Source organism: Marmota flaviventris, chromosome 7 (assembly GCF_047511675.1).
Source record: "Marmota flaviventris isolate mMarFla1 chromosome 7, mMarFla1.hap1, whole genome shotgun sequence".
Lineage (NCBI taxonomy): Eukaryota > Metazoa > Chordata > Mammalia > Rodentia > Sciuridae > Marmota > Marmota flaviventris.
Window position 1 is genome coordinate 145147213 of NC_092504.1, and position 20921 is coordinate 145168133.

Genomic DNA, 20921 nt, shown 5'->3' on the forward strand with positions numbered 1-20921 from the left:
ACTCCATGGTGTGTGGAACAGCAGTCCTCAGGCTGTGCCTGCCCTAGTGACCCCATGGTGTGTAGGACAGCAGTCCTCAGGCTGTGCCTGCCCTGAGTGACTCCATGGTGTGTAGGACAGCAGTCCTCAGGCTGTGCCTGCCCTAGTGACTCCATGGTGTGTGGAACAGCAGTCCTCAGGCTGTGCCTGCCCTAGTGACTCCATGGTGTGTGGAACAGCAGTCCTCAGGCTGTGCCTGTCCTAGTGACTCCATGGTGTGTAGAACAGCAGTCCTCAGGCTGTGCCTGTCCTAGTGACTCCATGGTGTGTAGAACAGCAGTCCTCAGGCTGTGCCTGCCCTAGTGACTCCATGGTGTGTGGAACAGCAGTCCTCAGGCTGTGCCTGTCCTAGTGACCCCATGGTGTGTAGAACAGCAGTCCTCAGGCTGTGCCTGTCCTAGTGACTCCATGGTGTGTAGAACAGCAGTCCTCAGGCTGTGCCTGCCCTAGTGACTCCATGGTGTGTGGAACAGCAGTCCTCAGGCTGTGCCTGCCCTAGTGACCCCATGGTGTGTAGGACAGCAGTCCTCAGGCTGTGCCTGCCCTAGTGACTCCATGGTGTGTAGGACAGCAGTCCTCAGGCTGTGCCTGCCCTAGTGACTCCATGGTGTGTAGGACAGCAGTCCTCAGCCTGTGCCTGCCCTAGTGACTCCATGGTGTGTGGAACAGCAGTCCTCAGCCTGTGCCTGCCCTAGTGACTCCATGGTGTGTGGAACAGCAGTCCTCAGCCTGTGCCTGCCCTAGTGACTCCATGGTGTGTGGAACAGCAGTCCTCAGGCTGTGCCTGCCCTAGTGACCCCATGGTGTGTAGGACAGCAGTCCTCAGGCTGTGCCTGCCCTAGTGACTCCATGGTGTGTGGAACAGCAGCTCTCAGGCTGTGCCTGCCCTAGTGACTCCATGGTGTGTAGAACAGCAGTCCTCAGGCTGTGCCTGCCCTAGTGACTCCATGGTGTGTAGAACAGCAGTCCTCAGGCTGTGCCTGCCCTAGTGACTCCATGGTGTGTAGAACAGCAGTCCTCAGGCTGTGCCTGCCCTGGGTGACTCCATGGTGTGTAGGACAGCAGTCCTCAGGCTGCGCCTGCCCTGAGTGACTCCATGGTGTGCAGAACAGCAGTCCTCAGGCTGTGCCTGCCCTAGTGACTCCATGGTGTGTAGGACAGCAGTCCTCAGGCTGTGCCTGCCCTGGGTGACTCCATGGTGTGTAGGACAGCAGTCCTCAGGCTGTGCCTGCCCTAGTGACTCCATGGTGTGTGGAACAGCAGTCCTCAGGCTGCACCTGCCCTAGTGACTCCATGGTGTGTAGGACAGCAGTCCTCAGGCTGTGCCTGCCCTAGTGACTCCATGGTGTGTAGGACAGCAGTCCTCATGCTGCGCCTGCCCTAGTGACTCCATGGTGTGTAGGACAGCAGTCCTCAGGCTGTGCCTGTCCTAGTGACTCCATGGTGTGTAGAACAGCAGTCCTCAGGCTGCACCTGCCCTAGTGACTCCATGGTGTGTAGAACAGCAGTCCTCAGGCTGTGCCTGCCCTAGTGACTCCATGGTGTGTAGAACAGCAGTCCTCAGGCTGTGCCTGCCCTGGTGACTCCATGGTGTGTAGGACAGCAGTCCTCAGGCTGTGCCTGCCCTAGTGACTCCATGGTGTGTAGAACAGCAGTCCTCAGGCTGCACCTGCCCTAGTGACTCCATGGTGTGTAGAACAGCAGTCCTCAGGCTGTGCCTGCCCTAGTGACTCCATGGTGTGTAGAACAGCAGTCCTCAGGCTGCACCTGCCCTAGTGACTCCATGGTGTGTAGGACAGCAGTCCTCAGGCTGTGCCTGCCCTAGTGACTCCATGGTGTGTAGGACAGCAGTCCTCAGGCTGTGCCTGCCCTAGTGACTCCATGGTGTGTAGGACAGCAGTCCTCAGGCTGTGCCTGCCCTAGTGACTCCATGGTGTGTAGGACAGCAGTCCTCAGGCTGTGCCTGCCCTAGTGACTCCATGGTGTGCGGAACAGCAGTCCTCAGGCTGCGCCAACCCTAGTGATTCCATGGTGTACAGAACAGCAGTCCTCAGGCTGTGCCTGTCCTAGTGACTCCATGGTGTGTAGGACAGCAGTCCTCAGGCTGTGCCTGCCCTAGTGACTCCATGGTGTAGAACAGCAGTCCTCAGGCTGCGCCTGCCCTGAGTGACTCCATGGTGTGTAGAACAGCAGTCCTCAGGCTGTGCCTGCCCTAGTGACCCCATGGTGTGTAGAACAGCAGTGCTCAGGCTGTGCCTGCCCTAGTGACTCCATGGTGTGTAGAACAGCAGTCCTCAGGCTGCGCCTGCCCTAGTGACTCCATGGTGTGTAGGACAGCAGTCCTCAGGCTGTGCCTGCCCTAGTGACTCCATGGTGTGTAGGACAGCAGTCCTCAGGCTGTGCCTGCCCTAGTGACTCCATGGTGTGTAGGACAGCAGTCCTCAGGCTGTACCTGCCCTGAGTGACTCCATGGTGTGTAGAACAGCAGTCCTCAGGCTGTGCCTGTCCTAGTGACTCCATGGTGTGTAGAACAGCAGTCCTCAGGCTGTGCCTGCCCTGAGTGACTCCATGGTGTGTAGAACAGCAGTCCTCAGGCTGTGCCTGCCCTAGTGACTCCATGGTGTGTGGAACAGCAGTCCTCAGGCTGTGCCTGCCCTAGTGACTCCATGGTGTGTAGAACAGCAGTCCTCAGGCTGTGATGCCCTAGTGACTCCATGGTGTGTAGAACAGCAGTCCTCAGGCTGTGCCTGCCCTAGTGACTCCATGGTGTGTAGAACAGCAGTCCTCAGGCTGTGCCTGCCCTAGTGACTCCATGGTGTGTGGAACAGCAGTCCTCAGGCTGTGCCTGCCCTAGTGACTCCATGGTGTGTGGAACAGCAGTCCTCAGGCTGTGCCTGCCCTAGTGACTCCATGGTGTGTGGAACAGCAGTCCTCAGGCTGTGCCTGCCCTAGTGACTCCATGGTGTGTGGAACAGCAGTCCTCAGGCTGTGCCTGCCCTAGTGACTCCATGGTGTGTAGGACAGCAGTCCTCAGGCTGTGCCTGCCCTAGTGACTCCATGGTGTGTAGGACAGCAGTCCTCAGGCTGCGCCAACCCTAGTGACTCCATGGTGTGTAGAACAGCAGTCCTCAGGCTGTGCCTGCCCTAGTGACTCCATGGTGTGTAGGACAGCAGTCCTCAGGCTGTGCCTGCCCTAGTGACCCCATGGTGTGTAGAACAGCAGTCCTCAGGCTGTGCCTGCCCTAGTGACTCCATGGTGTGTAGGACAGCAGTCCTCAGGCTGTACCTGCCCTAGTGACTCCATGGTGTGTAGAACAGCAGTCCTCAGGCTGTGCCTGCCCTAGTGACCCCATGGTGTGTAGGACAGCAGTCCTCAGGCTGTGCCTGCCCTAGTGACTCCATGGTGTGTGGAACAGCAGTCCTCAGGCTGTGCCTGCCCTAGTGACTCCATGGTGTGTAGAACAGCAGTCCTCAGGCTGCGCCTGCCCTAGTGACTCCATGGTGTGTGGAACAGCAGTCCTCAGGCTGTGCCTGCCCTAGTGACTCCATGGTGTGTGGAACAGCAGTCCTCAGGCTGTGCCTGCCCTAGTGACTCCATGGTGTACAGAACAGCAGTCCTCAGGCTGTGCCTGCCCTAGTGACTCCATGGTGTGTAGGACAGCAGTCCTCAGGCTGCGCCTGCCCTAGTGACTCCATGGTGTGTAGAACAGCAGTCCTCAGGCTGTGCCTGCCCTGAGTGACTCCATGGTGTGTAGGACAGCAGTCCTCAGGCTGTGCCTGCCCTGGGTGACTCCATGGTGTGTGGGACAGCAGTCCTCAGGCTGTGCCTGCCCTAGTGACTCCATGGTGTGCAGAACAGCAGTCCTCAGGCTGTGCCTGCCCTAGTGACTCCATGGTGTGTGGAACAGCAGTCCTCAGGCTGTGCCTGCCCTAGTGACTCCATGGTGTGTAGAACAGCAGTCCTCAGGCTGTGCCTGCCCTGGGTGACTCCATGGTGTGTAGGACAGCAGTCCTCAGGCTGTGCCTGCCCTGAGTGACTCCATGGTGTGTAGGACAGCAGTCCTCAGGCTGCGCCTGCCCTGAGTGACTCCATGGTGTGTAGAACAGCAGTCCTCAGGCTGTGCCTGCCCTGAGTGACTCCATGGTGTGTAGAACAGCAGTCCTCAGGCTGTGCCTGCCCTAGTGACTCCATGGTGTGTAGGACAGCAGTCCTCAGGCTGCGCCAACCCTAGTGACTCCATGGTGTGTAGGACAGCAGTCCTCAGGCTGTGCCTGCCCTAGTGACTCCATGGTGTGTAGGACAGCAGTCCTCAGGCTGCGCCTGCCCTGAGTGACTCCATGGTGTGTAGAACAGCAGTCCTCAGGCTGTGCCTGCCCTAGTGACTCCATGGTGTGTAGAACAGCAGTCCTCAGGCTGCGCCAACCCTAGTGACTCCATGGTGTGTGGAACAGCAGTCCTCAGGCTGTGCCTGCCCTAGTGACTCCATGGTGTGTAGAACAGCAGTCCTCAGGCTGTGCCTGCCCTAGTGACTCCATGGTGTGTGGAACAGCAGTCCTCAGGCTGTGCCTGCCCTAGTGACTCCATGGTGTGTGGGACAGCAGTCCTCAGGCTGTGCCTGCCCTAGTGACTCCATGGTGTGCAGAACAGCAGTCCTCAGGCTGTGCCTGCCCTAGTGACTCCATGGTGTGCGGAACAGCAGTCCTCAGGCTGTGCCTGTCCTAGTGACTCCATGGTGTGTAGAACAGCAGTCCTCAGGCTGTGCCTGCCCTAGTGACTCCATGGTGTGTAGAACAGCAGTCCTCAGGCTGTGCCTGCCCTAGTGACTCCATGGTGTGTGGAACAACAGTCCTCAGGCTGTGCCTGCCCTAGTGACTCCATGGTGTACAGAACAGCAGTCCTCAGGCTGTGCCTGCCCTAGTGACTCCATGGTGTGTAGGACAGCAGTCCTCAGGCTGTGCCTGCCCTAGTGACTCCATGGTGTATAGAACAGCAGTTCCCAGGCTGTGCCTGCCCTGAGTGACTCCATTATGTATAGAACAGCAATATCAGGCTGCACCTGCTCTGAGTATTTTCACTTTGTAAAGCAGTAGTTTGGCATAATGTGCTCCATTTTGAGTTTTGGCCGCTGAGGTAGATGACTCCACACCTTCTTTGTAGAAGTCAACAGCTACCATCTGCCTGGCATAACCATGTGGCACAAACTGATAAAATAAAATTTATTTTGCTAAGATGAATGAGCACCTGGAATGTTTTGAGTTAATTAGAAGCATGTGATTCATGGGCACATCACACCCATGTCGGTAAGAGTAGGCACAGGAGCTTTTTGAACACAGCAGGCCTCCAAATGATTCAGTCCCTTCACTTGAGACCCACAAAGGAGGGCACCCTGAGGCTGGCTGCGGTGGCACCTTGACCCTGTCACCAGGTCACTCATCAGGAGCCTTGCCCAGGAACGTCGCCCAGTGATGAACCTCTGCCTTTCTGTCCTTGGGCTTGAGCAGAGTGTGGCTCTCCTGCCTGTGAGGACCACGTAAGTCCCACTGCAAGCTGACATCTCAGGACGATGCTCCCATCTGACATTGAAACCGCCACCATCTGCACAATGTCCTGGAATAGGCTCCTGTGCTCTGACAGCTCTGTGCCCTGAACAAGCTCTCTGCTGGTTCCTAGTCGTATCTGACCACCTGCAGTGACTGCCTCCATATCTGCTCTCTGCCTTTGCTCTCAGTTCAGCCTTCGGGACCCTGTGGCCCTAACCCTTCTCTAGCTTTCTGGAACCTATGCATATGATTGTGTAAAGTGTGCTGTGTGACTCGAGTGTTTGGACATTAGACACGAAGACTGGAATAACAGAACCTGAGTGCCCAGCTGCCCACCAGGTGACCTGCAAGTGATCAGTGAGCTGCCACTGCTGGCAGAGGGTCACCTGTGGGTCCCCTGCTCTTCAGTAACGCCGGACCCTGTGGAGAGGCGAGCGTGTGTGGTCTCTGTTGGTGACACAGCTCGCTCAGAACACTGGCTTTGACCTTATGATTTCTTTACTCAGAACAGTGGCTTTGACCTTATGATTCTTTACTGTTTATCTGTTTTTGTATTGAGATAAGGTTGTGTGATGGAAATTATAGATACGCACATATTCATATCATAGTTCTGCTACAAATTTATACAGCTCATGGGACAAATTCTTCTCCCCAGGAGCACCAGCCTCAAAGGGAGGTCACCAAAAGCCACTGCTGTTCTGCAGTGGACAGAGACGCTCCAGGCTGTCTTGTCCTTCTGCTGGGTGGTTTATTCCCATGTAACGTGTGGTAGAAGTGGGTGCCCACATGATACAATGCATGTGGTGATGAGTGCAGCTTCAAAAGGTGCTGGTGTGTGGCAGGGTCCTTGATTAGGTTAGGCAAGGGACAGGAGTGGGGACAGGGATGTAGGGAATGTTGGCTGTGGCTCCGCAGCTGCTGTGTCACTCTGGTCCGCAGCTTCCTCTTGCGTGACCACCACACCAGCCTGAGACAACACCAGGAGACAGAACAAGATCCTCCCTGCCCTAAATGTGCACAGGATAAATCGTGTGTTCAAACTTTGACTATTTTAAGAATATTACCATGTTGATGTTTTTAAAAAGGCGTTTCAAAATCATTAGAACAATTGCGAAGTCACAGCCTGTTGCCATGATACGGACTGAAGTGTCCCAGAAGCTCTTGTTGGTGCAGGGATGCTCAGGGTGAGATGATGGGTCATGTGAGCTGCACCCTGATGGGTCTGTCCTGGTTTTAATGGGCAGTAATGGCAAGAGGTATGTTGTGGGGCCTGCCCAGCAGGCGCCATCTTCCCTGTGGCCCTTTCCCTCTCCCCTCTCTGCTTCCTGGCCCTGCTGTGAGCTGAGCTGTTTCCCTCCACTGGGCCCTTCCCCATGATGCTCTGCCCGCCCCCCCCGCCCCCCCCCCCCCCGCCGGCCCAGAACAATGCAGCTGGCCATCTGTGGACTGAGACCTCTGCAACTGTGAGTCCCAAATAAACTTTTCCTTCCTCTAAATCGTTCTCACTGTAAAAGATCATGAACACGCTTCCATACCATTAAGGAATGCTTTCCCTGCAGCCCAGGAGTTGGGGTTTTGGGGTGGAGATGAGCGGAGTGGGACAGTGGGTGTTGGGAGCAGCATAGGCAGGGCTCTCACTGGCCGCCAGCTGAATGGAGACCGCACTGACCCTGCTCTGGGAGCCAAGGAAGGGCCAGTCGAGGTGGGCTGGGATCTGGTGTTTCTCATTTGTCATGGTATGATGTCGAGGATTTCCTCCTGGGAGAGATGTGGACCAGTGGTTGTCAGCTTGTTTTTGGAAATGCTGTGGCACCCGTGGGCTGCCTTTAGGTGCAGCTGGTCCCACAGTCTTCCTGGGCCTTTGATGGGATTGTTGAAACTCATGACTGGGGAGGGGGATTTAAGGAAGGGTGCGGGCTCAAGGCCTCTGTGTTCCCCCCTCATCTTCCACACCATTCTCTGGTCTTCTATCCCTGGTGGTCCCCAGACATCTCAGATGGTCTCCTCAGAATACCTGAGATGTTTGTGAGCCTCGGTCCCTTCTGGGCCTGTGGTGCTGGGTGGAATCTGAAGTCCACGGGTGCTGGCATGCGGATTGCCTCTCCATAGCTGGTCTTTGTGGCGTTTGTTAACGGTGGGACAAGCACTCAGGTTCTGTGCCCCATAGGAGGTACCGCTGCAGACCCAGGCTTCCACACCACGGCAGAGCGTTGAGACAGTGTGCCGCTGAGCGCCGACTGGAACCCACCTCCAGCTCTTTGGAGCACCCAGGGTCCTGACTGCCACCACACTTCTGTCTGCAAGAACGTGGGCTCTTAGATGATATGTGCACACCATTTCTTCCTGCTAGCATTTTGCTTTGGTACTATTTTAAACCATATGGGTTTTAAATGAGTTCTAGTTTTTTTTTCTTCCAAACCTGTGACATGAGTAATTTGGTGGTGATGATGGCAAATCAATAAAGAGAGATGATACATTAATTTAAACACCATTTTAAGTAGTGGTTGAGGTGAACAAATGAATTCTTTCATGTAAATAAGCTCCTAGAAATGTTTTAAAAAGAAATGAACTGCTGGTATTAGTGATATATGTATGATATTTTGTGAGTCTCTGTAAGAGGTTTGGTGATTTGAAAAATCCCATTAAATCCCCCCAAATCCCATTTGAACTCTTTAGATGTGTTTCTTTAAAAGTGTCCTGTGCCAGGCATGGCAGAGTAGGGGCATACCTGGAACCCCAGCACCCAGTTGACTGAGCCAGGAGGATCCCAAGTTCAAGGCCAGCCTGGGCAATCCTCTCGAAATAAAAGGGCTGGGGTGTGGCTCAGAAGTGGACTGACATTTTTAAAAATATTTTTATTAGTTATTGATGGACCTTTATTTATTTATTTGTTTGTATGAGATGCTGAGAATCGAACCCAGGGCCTCACACATGCTAGGCAAGCACTCTACCACTGAGCCACAACCCCAGCCTTGGACTGACATTTTTATGGCATCCTGGGTTCCATCCCCAGCACCAGGAAAAGAAAATATGCTCAGTCCACACTTCTCCCTTTCAGGACAGGGCCTACTTGTCTTGTTCTGCAGGGGAGGCCTTGCTGTCTGCATGGGGTGCAGAGGGACCCCTGCCACGTTCTCTGAGTTGTCAGGACCTGGCAGAGCCACATTTGCTCCTTCATTGTTGCCTTTGTGTCAGTTCAGGGGACTTTGCTTTTGTCATGAGAAATACCTTGAATTTTCTTACATTTTTTAAGGATGATGATGTGGAAAACAGTGGTGGATGTAAAGCCAGTGCAAATGAAGTGGAAGGATAACTTGTGAATAGAATGTTCTTTGAAATCTCTCAGAAAGCCATGCATAATAACTTTGAAGTGCACAAATCGAATCAGAATATTTTTGTAGGACTTAGTTTTTTCTTCTTAGATTCTTGGCCTGTGAAAGAAAGTCTACTGTAGGTGCCTTTCATCAGCATTTTACGAAAGTTGGCTGAGTCTGATTTAGTCTCTGCTGAAGTGCCCGTGGTTCTCCCAGACCCTGCCCTGCAGCGAGTGCCTGAGAGGAGAGTACAGGCCTCTACGCTTGCCTGAAGGTAAAACTGAAAGTGCTCTTTCCTGAGTGCTCAGACTTAACTAAAGACTGAAAAGTGACTCAGATGTGGGCTTTGGGACAGCTCAGTGGGTAGCATGTAAGAGGAGGCAATGACTAGGGGCTTTCGATAATATCAAACACACTGCTGCCTGTTCTCCTAGGACTAACATTAGGTCATGTTTTCAAAACTGACATTTAAAAAAAAATTATGGCCATGATTTTTAGAATTCTCATGACTATTGTTTGAGGCTAAAATTAGAGGGGGGGAAGCCCACTTTATACTTCTTTAATGGATGCGCAAATCAAGTAGAAAGAAGAAATAGCACAGCTAATTACAGCTGATTGTAAGCAAGAGCTTGTGACTTGTTTCTGATCCATGACTTCATATAAAGTCATAAATGATAAGAAATACATAAATGATAAGAAGGCTTTGTGATGCAATCTGATAGTTGGGAGGTAAGATCTGATATTAGATGTGGGAAGCCATTCTCACGCGTGACTGGGCGACTCCCGGTTTGGGTCTGAGACTTCTGGCTGTGTCCCGGCCCTCTCCTGATGAGAGAACCCGTCCGTGTGGGGGTGTGACTGACCACTGACCCCGGGGGCCCAATCACTGACCCTGACCTTGGAGTGCGGCCCCCCTCAACCTTCATTGGATGGGATTCTCCCCTGAATTTCTTGTTCCCCAATAAAAGGCTACTCCCTGGCGTGCTGGCTCTCTCTCTCCTGCTAGCCCTGAGTAATCCTTGCTGCCCTACCGGTGGTTCGAGGTTGGAGCCAGAGAGGGGAGCCATCTTGGACCTGGCAATAGAAATAAGGTAACTGAGTCTGTGTGTTTTATTTCGATCTCTGCTAGCTAACTTTTATGCCAAGAACCTCATTAATGAAACCATTGCGCAGGCCGCATGGTGGAATTAGACTTTGCCTTTTTCAGAGTTGTAAGTGGACTGTTTATGGAGATAAAAAGAGAAAGTTTAATTTGTATTGACACAATGTTGTTAATTAAAAGAAAAGCAAAAGAGCACCCTGAACCTCACCTAAGGAAACAAGAGCACTGGTCCACCTGGATGTCTCACCTCTGAAGTGCCCAGACCGAGTCCACACAGGACACGCATGTCCAAATGATCACCAGACATTCAAGGGCTGGGACTTTTTCCCTTTAGGGTTGGTTGCACTTCATGGTGGCAAGAGTGAGTCTGAAGGCACCTGGAAGTCTGTGTGAACGGAAGTTGGGGCGCCATCTGCAGCAGACACTGAGATGACTCAGATGCTTTTTTTTTTTTCTTTGTCTGTCACCTGCTGCAGATGGGATGAGTTGGCCACATCTCAGCAAATCCGTCTCTAGTACAGGTGCATGAAGTGATGATTCTGTAGTCCAGCAAGGTTGAAATGAGCCCCAAATTTCCTTTAATCCACGGTTTTTACGACACCTTTCCTGTTTTTAGATATGCTTAGATACACAAATACCACAGAGCTTCAGATGCCACAGGACTCAGCCCAGCGATGTGCTGTTCTGTTGGTAGCTTAGGAGCAGCAGGCTCTGACCAAAACCTGGGGAGGTTGCAGGCACCGGTCTGGGTTGTGTATTTACATTCCATGATGTTTACACAACAAAGGAATTGCCAAGCACACTCTTCAGAGCAGCAGCTTGGAGCAGGGTGGGCAGGTGCGGCTTCCTTTCTCCTTGTCAGGCCAGTAGGAGGAAGCCGCTCCCCTGACAGAAGTTACTTCATTCCTAACTACCGCTGCCCACGCAGGAAATGTGCAGATACTAAGTAGGCAAGAGCTAGAAGCATCTTTTGATCCTGGGAAGCAGTACACTGATTCTTTGTAGTGCTGGGGCGGGAACCCAGGCCTCTTGCACACTAGGCATGCACTCTACCACTGAGCTACACCCCCAGCCCTATATTGTATTTTATTTAGAGACAGGGTCTCACTGAGCTGCTTAGAGCCTCGCCGTTGCTGAGGCTGGCTTTGAACTCTTGATCATCGTGCCTCAGCCTCCTGAGCTGCTGGGAACCCTCATCTTTTGAGGAGAAACTTGGCTTACATATGATGAACCTCATATCTGTTGTATTTCCAGAGAAAAAGGAGTAGCAAGGCACACCCCAGTCTCCGGACTGCGTCCACTGTTGGGAAGATGAACAGAGCATTGTGCTCTGCCAAAAAGAGGCCTGGCGGGCTGAGGCATGTCTGCAGGAGCAGCCACCACCATCACTTGCAGCTCTTCCCACGATTAAAAAAAAAAAAAAAGCTTGCTTTAGATTTGTTGTGTTTTAAACACGATTCAAGATGATAAAAATGTCTTAGTTAAATCATTTCCTTCTAAGAATTTAAATACAGAAGCAGTGTGAGTCATCACATTTGAGAGTCGATCATGCATCTCTTTGAATTCTATTTGATTTTCAAATAGTGTCTAATGTTTAACATTCCCTTCACTGTAATTTGGTTACAGAAGTATGATGGACTGTGTAGTATGTTGCATGTGAAACTGTTACTCTAGTAATGGGAAGGCATGATGGAGGCAAGACGGAAGACAGTCTTGAAACCCAACATAAAATGTAGCCATAGGGGCTGGGGTTATGGCTTAGCGGTAGAGCACTCGCCTCCCATGTGCAAGGCCCTGGTTCGATCCTCAGCACCACATAAAAATAAATAAATAAATTAAAAGTTACTGTGTACAATTACAAAAAAGTAAATATTAAAAAAATGGAGCCACGGAAGCGAAATGAGGTGCTTGTGTAATGGAGCACAGCCACAGTGCCGGATTCTCCCTTGGCTGTGAATGTGGTCAGGCTTCTTGAGCTCCACACCAGGTGTGTGTGCGCGGTGCATGGAAGGCCTGCAGAGACGGGACATGTCTGAAGGAGCACAGCTGCCTGAAGATGGTGCCTACTTTCCCTGGGGCGCGGAATGTTTCAGAGTATCACCACAACTGGGGGCACCACATGTGCCAGGATCCCTTTTTGCATTCTGGTTGTGGGGAGCAGCAGGCCAGGTGTCCCAGGACAAGGCAGGCCACATGGCCAGGGCACGGCTTCTGCCAGAAGAGTTGTCAGGGGAAACAGAAAGGCCCCCGCCATGAGACACCGAGAGTCCAGTAAGAGCGAGGCTGAGGGGCTGAGGGTCCTGGTGCAGGTGTGCCCACCCCAGTCACCAAGACGGTAGGTCTCCAAGCTTCCTTCATTCTCCTTGATGGCACACGGGCAAGGACTGTTGATGCTGCTACATCAGAAGTGACGTGAATCAGGCCACAGGTGCACTGTGTTTAATTCCGTGATCAGTGTGAGTTAGAACACATCTCACACATTGCAAAAAACGAGACACGCTGTGTTAGTAAGGCTGCCTAACTTTATTCTCTCTGCCCTTTGTGATCTATCCATCCACTTACTTTCTTCTTAATTGTCATTTTCAGGTCATTGAAAAAAAACCTACAAAACACAGACAGTTAGGAAAAAAGATAACATTGAAAAAATATTCTGATATGGAAGATTCAGAGAGAACTTGAGACAGTGTGGGTGGAGTCAGCAAGCACCTGCCTTAAAGGTGAAGCGCAATCAGTGAGCACTGAGCCTGCCTCAGGTACAGGATGACCCAGCACCTCCCTCCCTTAAAGGTGAAGTGCAATCAGTGAGCACTGAGCCTGCCTCAGGTACAGGATGACCCAGCACCTCCTTCCCTTAAAGGTGAAGTGGGGTCAGAGAGCACTGAGCCTGCCTCAGGTACAGGATGACCCAGCACCTCCCTCCCTTAAAGGTGAAGCGCAATCAGTGAGCACTGAGCCTGCCTCAGGTACAGGATGACCCAGCACCTCCCTCCCTTAAAGGTGAAGTGGGGTCAGTGAGCACTGAGCCTGCCTCAGGTACAGGATGACCCAGCACCTCCCTCCCTTAAAGATGAAGTGCAATCAGTGAGCACTGAGCCTGCCTCAGGTACAGGATGACCCAGCACCTCCCTCCCTTAAAGGTGAAGTGGGGTCAGTGAGCACTGAGCCTGCCTCAGGTACAGGATGACCCCAGCACCTCCCTTAAAGGTGAAGTGGCATCAGAGCGTGTCAGAGCCTGCCTCAGGTGCAGTGATGACTCCCAGCACTTTAACCCCCTTTGATAATTTCTTATCTAAACATAAAAAAATTTAAATAAATTGTCACAGTCAAAAATGAAAGGTAGTTTGTTACCTTTTGGTGAAGTGAGATCAGTGAGCACTGAGCCTCCCCAGTCCCAGTGAGGATCCTAGGTGTGTTCTTTGATTTTAGAATTGTGTTTTTGTCATGTCACATAGATCTTCTAGCTTTTTACAAACTTATGAAGTTCTGTTTTGAACATAGGTGATTTTAGCAGTCATAATGGTAGCATGTTGAATATTATTTATTTCAGGTAGAATATAAGTAACTAGTTTTCAGAATTTTCTTTCCAGTGATTTTTTTTTTTTAGTTCATTATAATGATGAGGATGTTAACCAAATTTTATTGTGTGATCTCTATATTTTTTATCCTTTGACAATTTCTGTATTTTTTAAGTTATAAATGGACACAATACCTTCCATTCTTTCTTTCTTCCTTTTTTTTTTTTTTTTGTTGTTGTTTGTTTGATGTGTGCTGCCAGTGCCTCACACATGCTAGGCAAGGGTTCTACAACTGAGGCACAACCTCAGCCCTGCTTTGACGATTTCTTATCTAAACAGAAAAAAAATCTTAAATAAACTGTCACATTGATAACTGAAAGGTAGTGTGTCATGAAGGTTCTTGGTTGTAGGTGATTCCAAACTGTTTTTATTTGAATCCCCGCCCCCCCCCACTACAGTTACCGTTGAGAGGACCATTAACTTAAGAAACATACACTTTGTTTCATAATTTTTCTGTTTCATAATTTTTCGAAGAAAAATAAACATGCTATAACTTATAAAAGTTACATTTTTAATCACCATTAGGTCACATATTTTGACCCTATTCCTCTCCTTTTACAGTTTGCATCCTGGCTAACTAATGTGTTTTAACTTTATTACAAAGAAGGAATGTGGGTATATGCATATGCTGTAATTGGAGTTTTGCTTCAAGTTTGGTGTTCATATGTCAGTGCAGCCAGGCAGCCACAGATGGCTCTCCTGCTGAGGAGACTGAGGGGTGACCACAGCCTGCAGTGCAGGTGCTCTTGCCCCATCTCTGGCCTCCAGCCCCTCTCCCACCCATCGCTCTTTCTCACAGATAACTACCCCCAACCTTGTGAGCTGAAGGGTTTCCTTGGTGACCTCCTACCTTTGCTTGCGTAATCTGCCTCTGGGGGATCAGCTCCCTGAGTGCAGGCTCAGTCCCCTGAGCCACACCTTGCAGGCTGCGGGTATGGGTTATCTGCTGTTGAACACAAGTGAGCGCTGGAAACTGAGTATTATTTTTGTTTGGAATGTCCTTTCTTGGTTTTGAGCATCACATGCTGACCCAGTCAGTCAATAAATGCTTATCCCAAGCCTTCTATCTGCCAGTTACTGAACTCCACAGGTGAGAAGAAAGGGTGCATCTGGGTCCTCATTCTAGCTGGGGGGGGCGTGAACTGTTTGAGGCTCTGAGGCAGACGAGATCAGGAATGTGGAAGGCAGTGCCTTAGGAGGGGCTGTAACTGCAGCCTGAGGAAGGGGCTGAAAGCTGAATGATGAGGGGGGAGCCGCCTGAAGTGTCTGGGAGGTGAGTCCAGGCAAGACTCTGAGGTGGGGACCTTGGTGGAGCCTTTGGTTCAGAAGGAAGAGGACTGGGTGGGTACCGCCCAGTGGTTTTAGGGCCTCTGAGGAGGAGGAGCAGGCAGGGGAGGGGGCACACTGGCAGGGGCCTCAGGCTTCGAGGAGGGGAAGACTTGGGGTGCTCTTTGTTTTTGTGGTGCCAAGGATGGACCCCAGGGCAGGCCAGGCCCTCTCCTGCTGAGCTGCACCCTGCCCTTTGGTGGCTGTCCGCTGAGGAGCCTGCAGCATCGTGTCCACCAGCTTGCTGGAGGAGAGGTGATTTTCCTTGATTTCTACAGATATAAACATAATTCTGTCCTGAAGACAATTGTTATAAACATGCCGTTTTTAATAACTAGCATGTTGATAAAGCTCAAGTTGCTGTAAATAAAATAGTGTCTCCACCATAGTAGCATCATGATCAGATATGCTTCCGGTAATCTGCAGGTTTCAGTGTCTTTTCTGGTCTCTAAGGTTGTTGGGAAGTTGGATCTAAACTGTCACTGTGAAGGGCTATTGAATGAGCGTAGCTCAACATGGAGTATCTCACTGGGTCAAGAGTACCCTGATATGGATGTTTACATATGCCTGCCACACATACATGTTACAGCTTAACAAATACCATTGAGAAGGGAAATGGACTCACTCCAGGCTTACAGAGCGATGATGCAAAGGTGCAGGCTGACCTGTCCATCTCATGTCCATAGGCCCAGCATCGCCTGCCATCCGCCTGGCTGGCGGCCGCAGCCTGCATGAAGGGCGAGTGGAGCTCTACCGTGCTGGCCAGTGGGGCACCATCTGTGACGACCAGTGGGACAATGCAGATGCAGAAGTGGTCTGCAGGCAGCTGGGCTTCAGGTTTGTTTTTACTGTTCTTGTTTGGTTTTGCTTAAATTTTTGAACCTGTTATTTCCCAAAGGAAGACACTGTTGAAACTGCATGTTTCCTGGAGCAGGTCGGAAGCCCAGCTCTGAACCCCTGTCTTGGCAGCTCCTGCAGGGTGCTCTGTGTGCTCTAACTGTTCATGAGGACAGCAGGAGCTGAGGTTCTTGCTGGTTTCCAGGGTAGGCCTTATGGCTCCCAGGTAAGGACCAGCACTGTCAGGCAGAGACTGGGGTAATCTGATCAAACAGCTGCTGCTGTCTCAAAACTCACTTTGAACTCTTATCCCCAAATGTTGTCTGACCTTTGAGCATGTCTTGCTCATTTGTTAGGAATGTGCTTAGAACAAAGGGTGTTGTTAATTCATGTAGGACATAATTCCCATGTGGGAAATGGGAATGCAGCCTGAGACCCTGGGTGGTGCCTTCCCCTTGTCACCTGTGGTGGTTCTGACCGCAGACCTCCTAATCCCTCTCTGTTGTGATTATGAACGTGGGCATAACAAACTTAAAACTTCATCTGAAACTGTGTTGGGGATATTTTAAGAGTTGATACTACGCTTTAAATTGTAGAAGTGCCCCTCAGCACCTTGCGGAGCCCCCCGTGCCCGAGCGCCCTGTCATGGTCCTTCTGTTCAGCGGTTCAGTCGGCTGTACTCCTTGATGCTGGAGCGTGAGCGTTGACCCTCCAGCCCTTGCTACTCAGGTGTTTGTGGAATTGTTTTTATAGTTTTCCCTCTCTTTGAAGTGTTTTAAGAACAGTTGTTTTAACATCTCCAAGTCTGCAGTGTGGGTCTGTTAAGAATGAGAACATCATCCCTGCATAGCAGATGTCATTCTCCTGACTGACGTGGTCATGCGTAGCGCTGACTCCCCTAAGCTTCGCGCTCACACAGGTGCTCCAGGGCATGGGCGCGTCTGGTGTTTGTCCCTTGGTCTCTTGGTCAAGAGCAGTCTCCTGTTTTCCATTATGCTGGCTGGCCCAGCGAGTGTCCCTGAAGTGTCGTCTGCTGACTGTATCTTCTTCTTCCTCTGGGTGCCCTTTGGCTGGTTGGTCTGGTCCTTGTAGTTCCTGATGTTGGAAGTGAGGGCCAGAGGCTGGCTGTTCAAATCAGACACGTGGCTGGAAGCCCCCACAGGCGATGTGTGTTTCTCCACTGGGAGTTCATACTTGAGCGTGGGTGAGGGCAGGCGCTGGGTCCTCCGTGTCCCCTCGCAGGGTCCCGGTGGAGCTGGTGCTGCAGCCGCCTGCCTGCTCAGGCGCGGGCGGCCTGCAGGCTTACGGTCAGCAGAGCTGCACTGTCCACTGCCATTGCTTTCCTGGAAAGGTGGTGGAGAGAATTAATGAATCATTGAACTTTCCAGGCTATAATTTGGAGAGTTCTGACTAGGCATCAGTCTCAGGACAGATTTATAGTGCAAACAGGTTCTGCAGTTGGGTGGCAGAGCGTGAGATTGTGGCAGGTGCTGGCCGCAGAGCACCCTGAGTTTGAGCCCCACTTGGGAGGGAGAGAGTAACGGGAGGTCTTACCGAGATGTCCGCAGCTAGGGCGGGTTCCTAGTTCAGTAAGCACTTGCAGTAGGTGTGAAGCACCCATTGGCTGTCTTGGTCAGTGAATTCGAAACTTATATTGAAAAGACGTCATTAAACATTCAAAGTAAAGTGGGCATTGGGTGGGGATCATCAAACAGTTTTCGTACAGAACCTCCACATAGTCAGCTGTGAATCTTATAAAACACTCCACTGTGCATGTGTATCTGTAATTACTGGATTGTCAGTTACATGTTCTATATTATATGTGTTCAGCGATGTGCCGGTTGATTTTCATGTTGGTTATTAAGAAATCTGTGTCTTTGCCAAAAATGTTAAGAACTGAGTATTGTGTAATCTGTTAATATCACCAGTCATGGAAAGGGTTATTCTAAATTCAAGGTGGAAAGCATTTTTTTTAATTACTATTAATACATTCCTGTGGAGAAAAGGCAACCTTTTGTTGCTTAGAAAATTGCATATAAGGGTCTGGGTTGTGGCTCAGTGATAGAGCGCTCGCCTAGCATGTACAAGGCCCTGGGTTCGATCTGCAGCACCACATAAAAAAATAAATAAATAAAATAAAGGTATTGTGTCCAGGGCTGCGGTTGTAGCTCAGTGGCAGAGCACTTGCCTAGCACACGTGAGCCACTGGGTTCGATCGTCAGCACCACATAAAAAAAAAATTTAAAAAAATAAATGTATAAAAAATACAATGATGTTATCTTTTTTAAAAAGTATTGTGTCCAACTACAACTAAAAAATAAATATTAAATAAATTGCATGTAAAACTTAAATGACACTGAATATTAATAACATCTGCAATGTCAAAGCCATTTTGGAAATTTGTGATTCTTTCATGAAAGATAAAGATTTTTTTTTTCACTTATAAGTAGTTCTTTAACAAAGACCATGTTGACAGCAACATGTGTTATACAAAAGCAGATTAAGGTGGGATCACCAGAAAGACTTTATTGTTGCATACACCCCCCTGGGTTAAGTAAGGTGCTAAGGTCTTTCTCAGGCATGACCTCATTGCTGTCTTTCTATAATGAGATTCATGTTTGGAAAAATTATTAAAAGGAAAAATATCTCCAGATAAACAAGGGTGTTAGCTTTCTGTTATTATAACAAAAGGTGGTAGACAATCAACTTAAAGAAAAAAGGTTACAGGTTTGGAAGTTTCTTTCTTTCTTTTTCAGTGACACTGGTTCTTCTTGGAGGCTGTGTTTATGACACTAAGTAAGCTATCTTTGGAAGTTTCAAGTCTTGGTCTGCTGGCCCTTTTGCTTTGGGGCCTGAGGTGAGGCAGCTTGTCATGGCAGAGAGCATGTGGTGGAGAGAGGAAGAGGGTGACCAGGGCATCACAGTCCTCTTGGAGGGCACACAGCTGAGGCCTCCCTTGGGACCCCACTCTGGACAGTTCCCCAGCCCCTCACAGTGTCTCGCTGGGAGCACTGTGTGGCAGTGCTGTCTGATTCAGCGGCTGGCAGCAAGGTCCTCCACCCGCCCAGTGAGGGCCAGTGCCCAGCCCCATGGAGACCTGTCTGCGTCACGGGCACCCTGGGCTCCGAATGACGTCATTCTCTTGCTTTTCTCTTACTTGGTTCTGGAGTTCTCCTGTGAACCTGCATTGAAGCACACCTGGGTGTACAGCGCCTCTTCTGGGTAACTTGTCCTGCTCATTTGGAGGCTGAGGACTTTCAGATGGAATCATTTTTTAAAAGCGATGGTTGATGGCAGGCAGCTTGACTGCTGCTTGACTCAAGTTACAGTTGCTTCTTCGGGGAGCTCCACCTGAGTTCTGCAGACACCATGCTCCCTGGAGAGTGGCTGCAGCTCTCTGTGAGGTGCCCTCGTGGACCTCGTGTTGTGATGGGGTCTGCTTGTTTTGATGGTTGTCAAGCTTCCTAAATACTGAAGGGATTATTGCACTTAAGACACTTAAATCTCATTAACCCAGAACTTGGAGGAAGTCGATTGAGACAGCCAGATGCTAGAACCCTGGGTAAGTTGAGCTGGGCAGTTTACCAGGAGAGTTCCAGTGGAGACATGCGGATTCTTTTGCATGTGCTTACTATTAAAAACACACCCCCATGTCATCCCAAACCTTACAAGCACAGAGTAGAGTGCTGATACCACACTTTTGTGTGTTGATGTGCCATTTTGAATCTTTTTTTTCCCATAAAATTATCATATATCGTATTGAATTGTCAGAATAAAAAAAAAAACTTCTGGTAGCAATTGCTTTAAAGTATTTTTTCTTTGCTCTTTTATTTTGCTATTTCTTAAATTTTAAAAAATATTGTATGATAAAGATAGTTGGTAGATGAAATCATTGAGCAGGAAAGAGACCTTTTTCCGGAGGTGGGGAAGTTAGGTCCTCTGAGATTACCCAGTGCCCCTGCAGTTCACTTGTCAGGGAAGCAGAGTCCTGAGGTGAGGACTCAGTCTGGGATCTTTTCTTTCTGCCAAGTGTGAATTAGACGCAGCATGGGGCAGGAGGGAGGTGGGGCCTGGCTGCTGTGAGCGAGGTGCAGACAAATGCAGCTCCTGAGACTCGTGAGGTCCCTCAGGCTGCAGTGTCACAGCCAGTGTTGGGGGAAGGAGCCTGTCTTCATAGCCTAAGGTTTTCCTGGCATGGGTTTCTGACCTCTTCTGTCCCCCCAAGACAGCTGGCCATGCCTGGGGAGGGAGTGGGCCTATGTATTTGGCCTTTGTCAATGGAGGGTGTAGGGAACAAAGGACACACTTCACTAGTACCGTCTGGTCACTGAACAGGCTAAGGGTCTGAGGAGGGCTCTGCTGCTCGGTCAGAAGTAGTGACCGCCTCACTTCAGAGCAGCCCTGCACTCTGCTTCATCCTGTGACTCACGGCTAGCAAGTAAGAAAGTGGGCCGCACTGGGCTGTCAGGCTGGGGTGGGATGGTGTCCCTACAGCAGGGACAGGGGACAGGCACCCTGGACCTGAACCTGCCTAGCTCTGCCTTGAGGGTCAGCTCTTGAGGTCTGTGCCGCTTCCCATACTGCCCACTCTCAGGACAGAGTTCTGGTCTTCCTTGGTTTTCCCTGGAAGCCAGCAGCAGGAAATGCTCGAGACTGGCTGAGGAGTGGGTGTGCAGATCTTCTTCTGTCAGTGAGTCAAGATCAGCTAGAAACCCCGTTTGCATTGCATCATGATTTCCTGGTTGATGTTTTCCCCTCAGGTTTACTTTACAGTGGGCCTCAACACGGTGGTCAGCCAGCCCACCCTGCCCATCCCCAGCCTTTGCATGACTCTGGGATTTGCTGGGGTTTTGTGAGCCTGGAGAGCCTTATTTTGCTGCCTTGCAGCTGTGCACTGTGTAAGAACCGTGTTCTGACTCTGCTGGGATAAGGGGTGAGAGCGCTTTGCGGCTGTTGGGTCTGGCATCGGGTGCTCTAGCTTCTTGTCACTGGGCAGGAGCCACAGTCTGTCCTGCTGTCCTTTCCCAGTGCGTCTCCACACATGTTGGTTGTCATTCACTAAATTGTAACAAGTTATCATTGATCGTTACCAGGAGATCTTTTTGTTGCTGTTACATACTATGAATGTTTCTTCTGGACTTTTGGCTGTTTTTTGTCAGGCAGTTGCCTTCTCCAGACCCATACATG

General features: G+C 50.5%; 1 protein-coding gene across 1 annotated transcript in view; it reads left to right on the top strand.

Moving 5' to 3' along the window:
* Prss12 (serine protease 12) overlaps positions 1-20921 on the top strand; it is a 63371-nt gene that overhangs the window by 11632 nt on the left and 30818 nt on the right. Inside the window, exon 2 of the mRNA XM_027952333.2 lies at positions 15584-15734. Coding sequence (XP_027808134.2) covers positions 15584-15734 — 151 coding nt within the window. The remainder of the gene's footprint in view (positions 1-15583; positions 15735-20921) is intronic.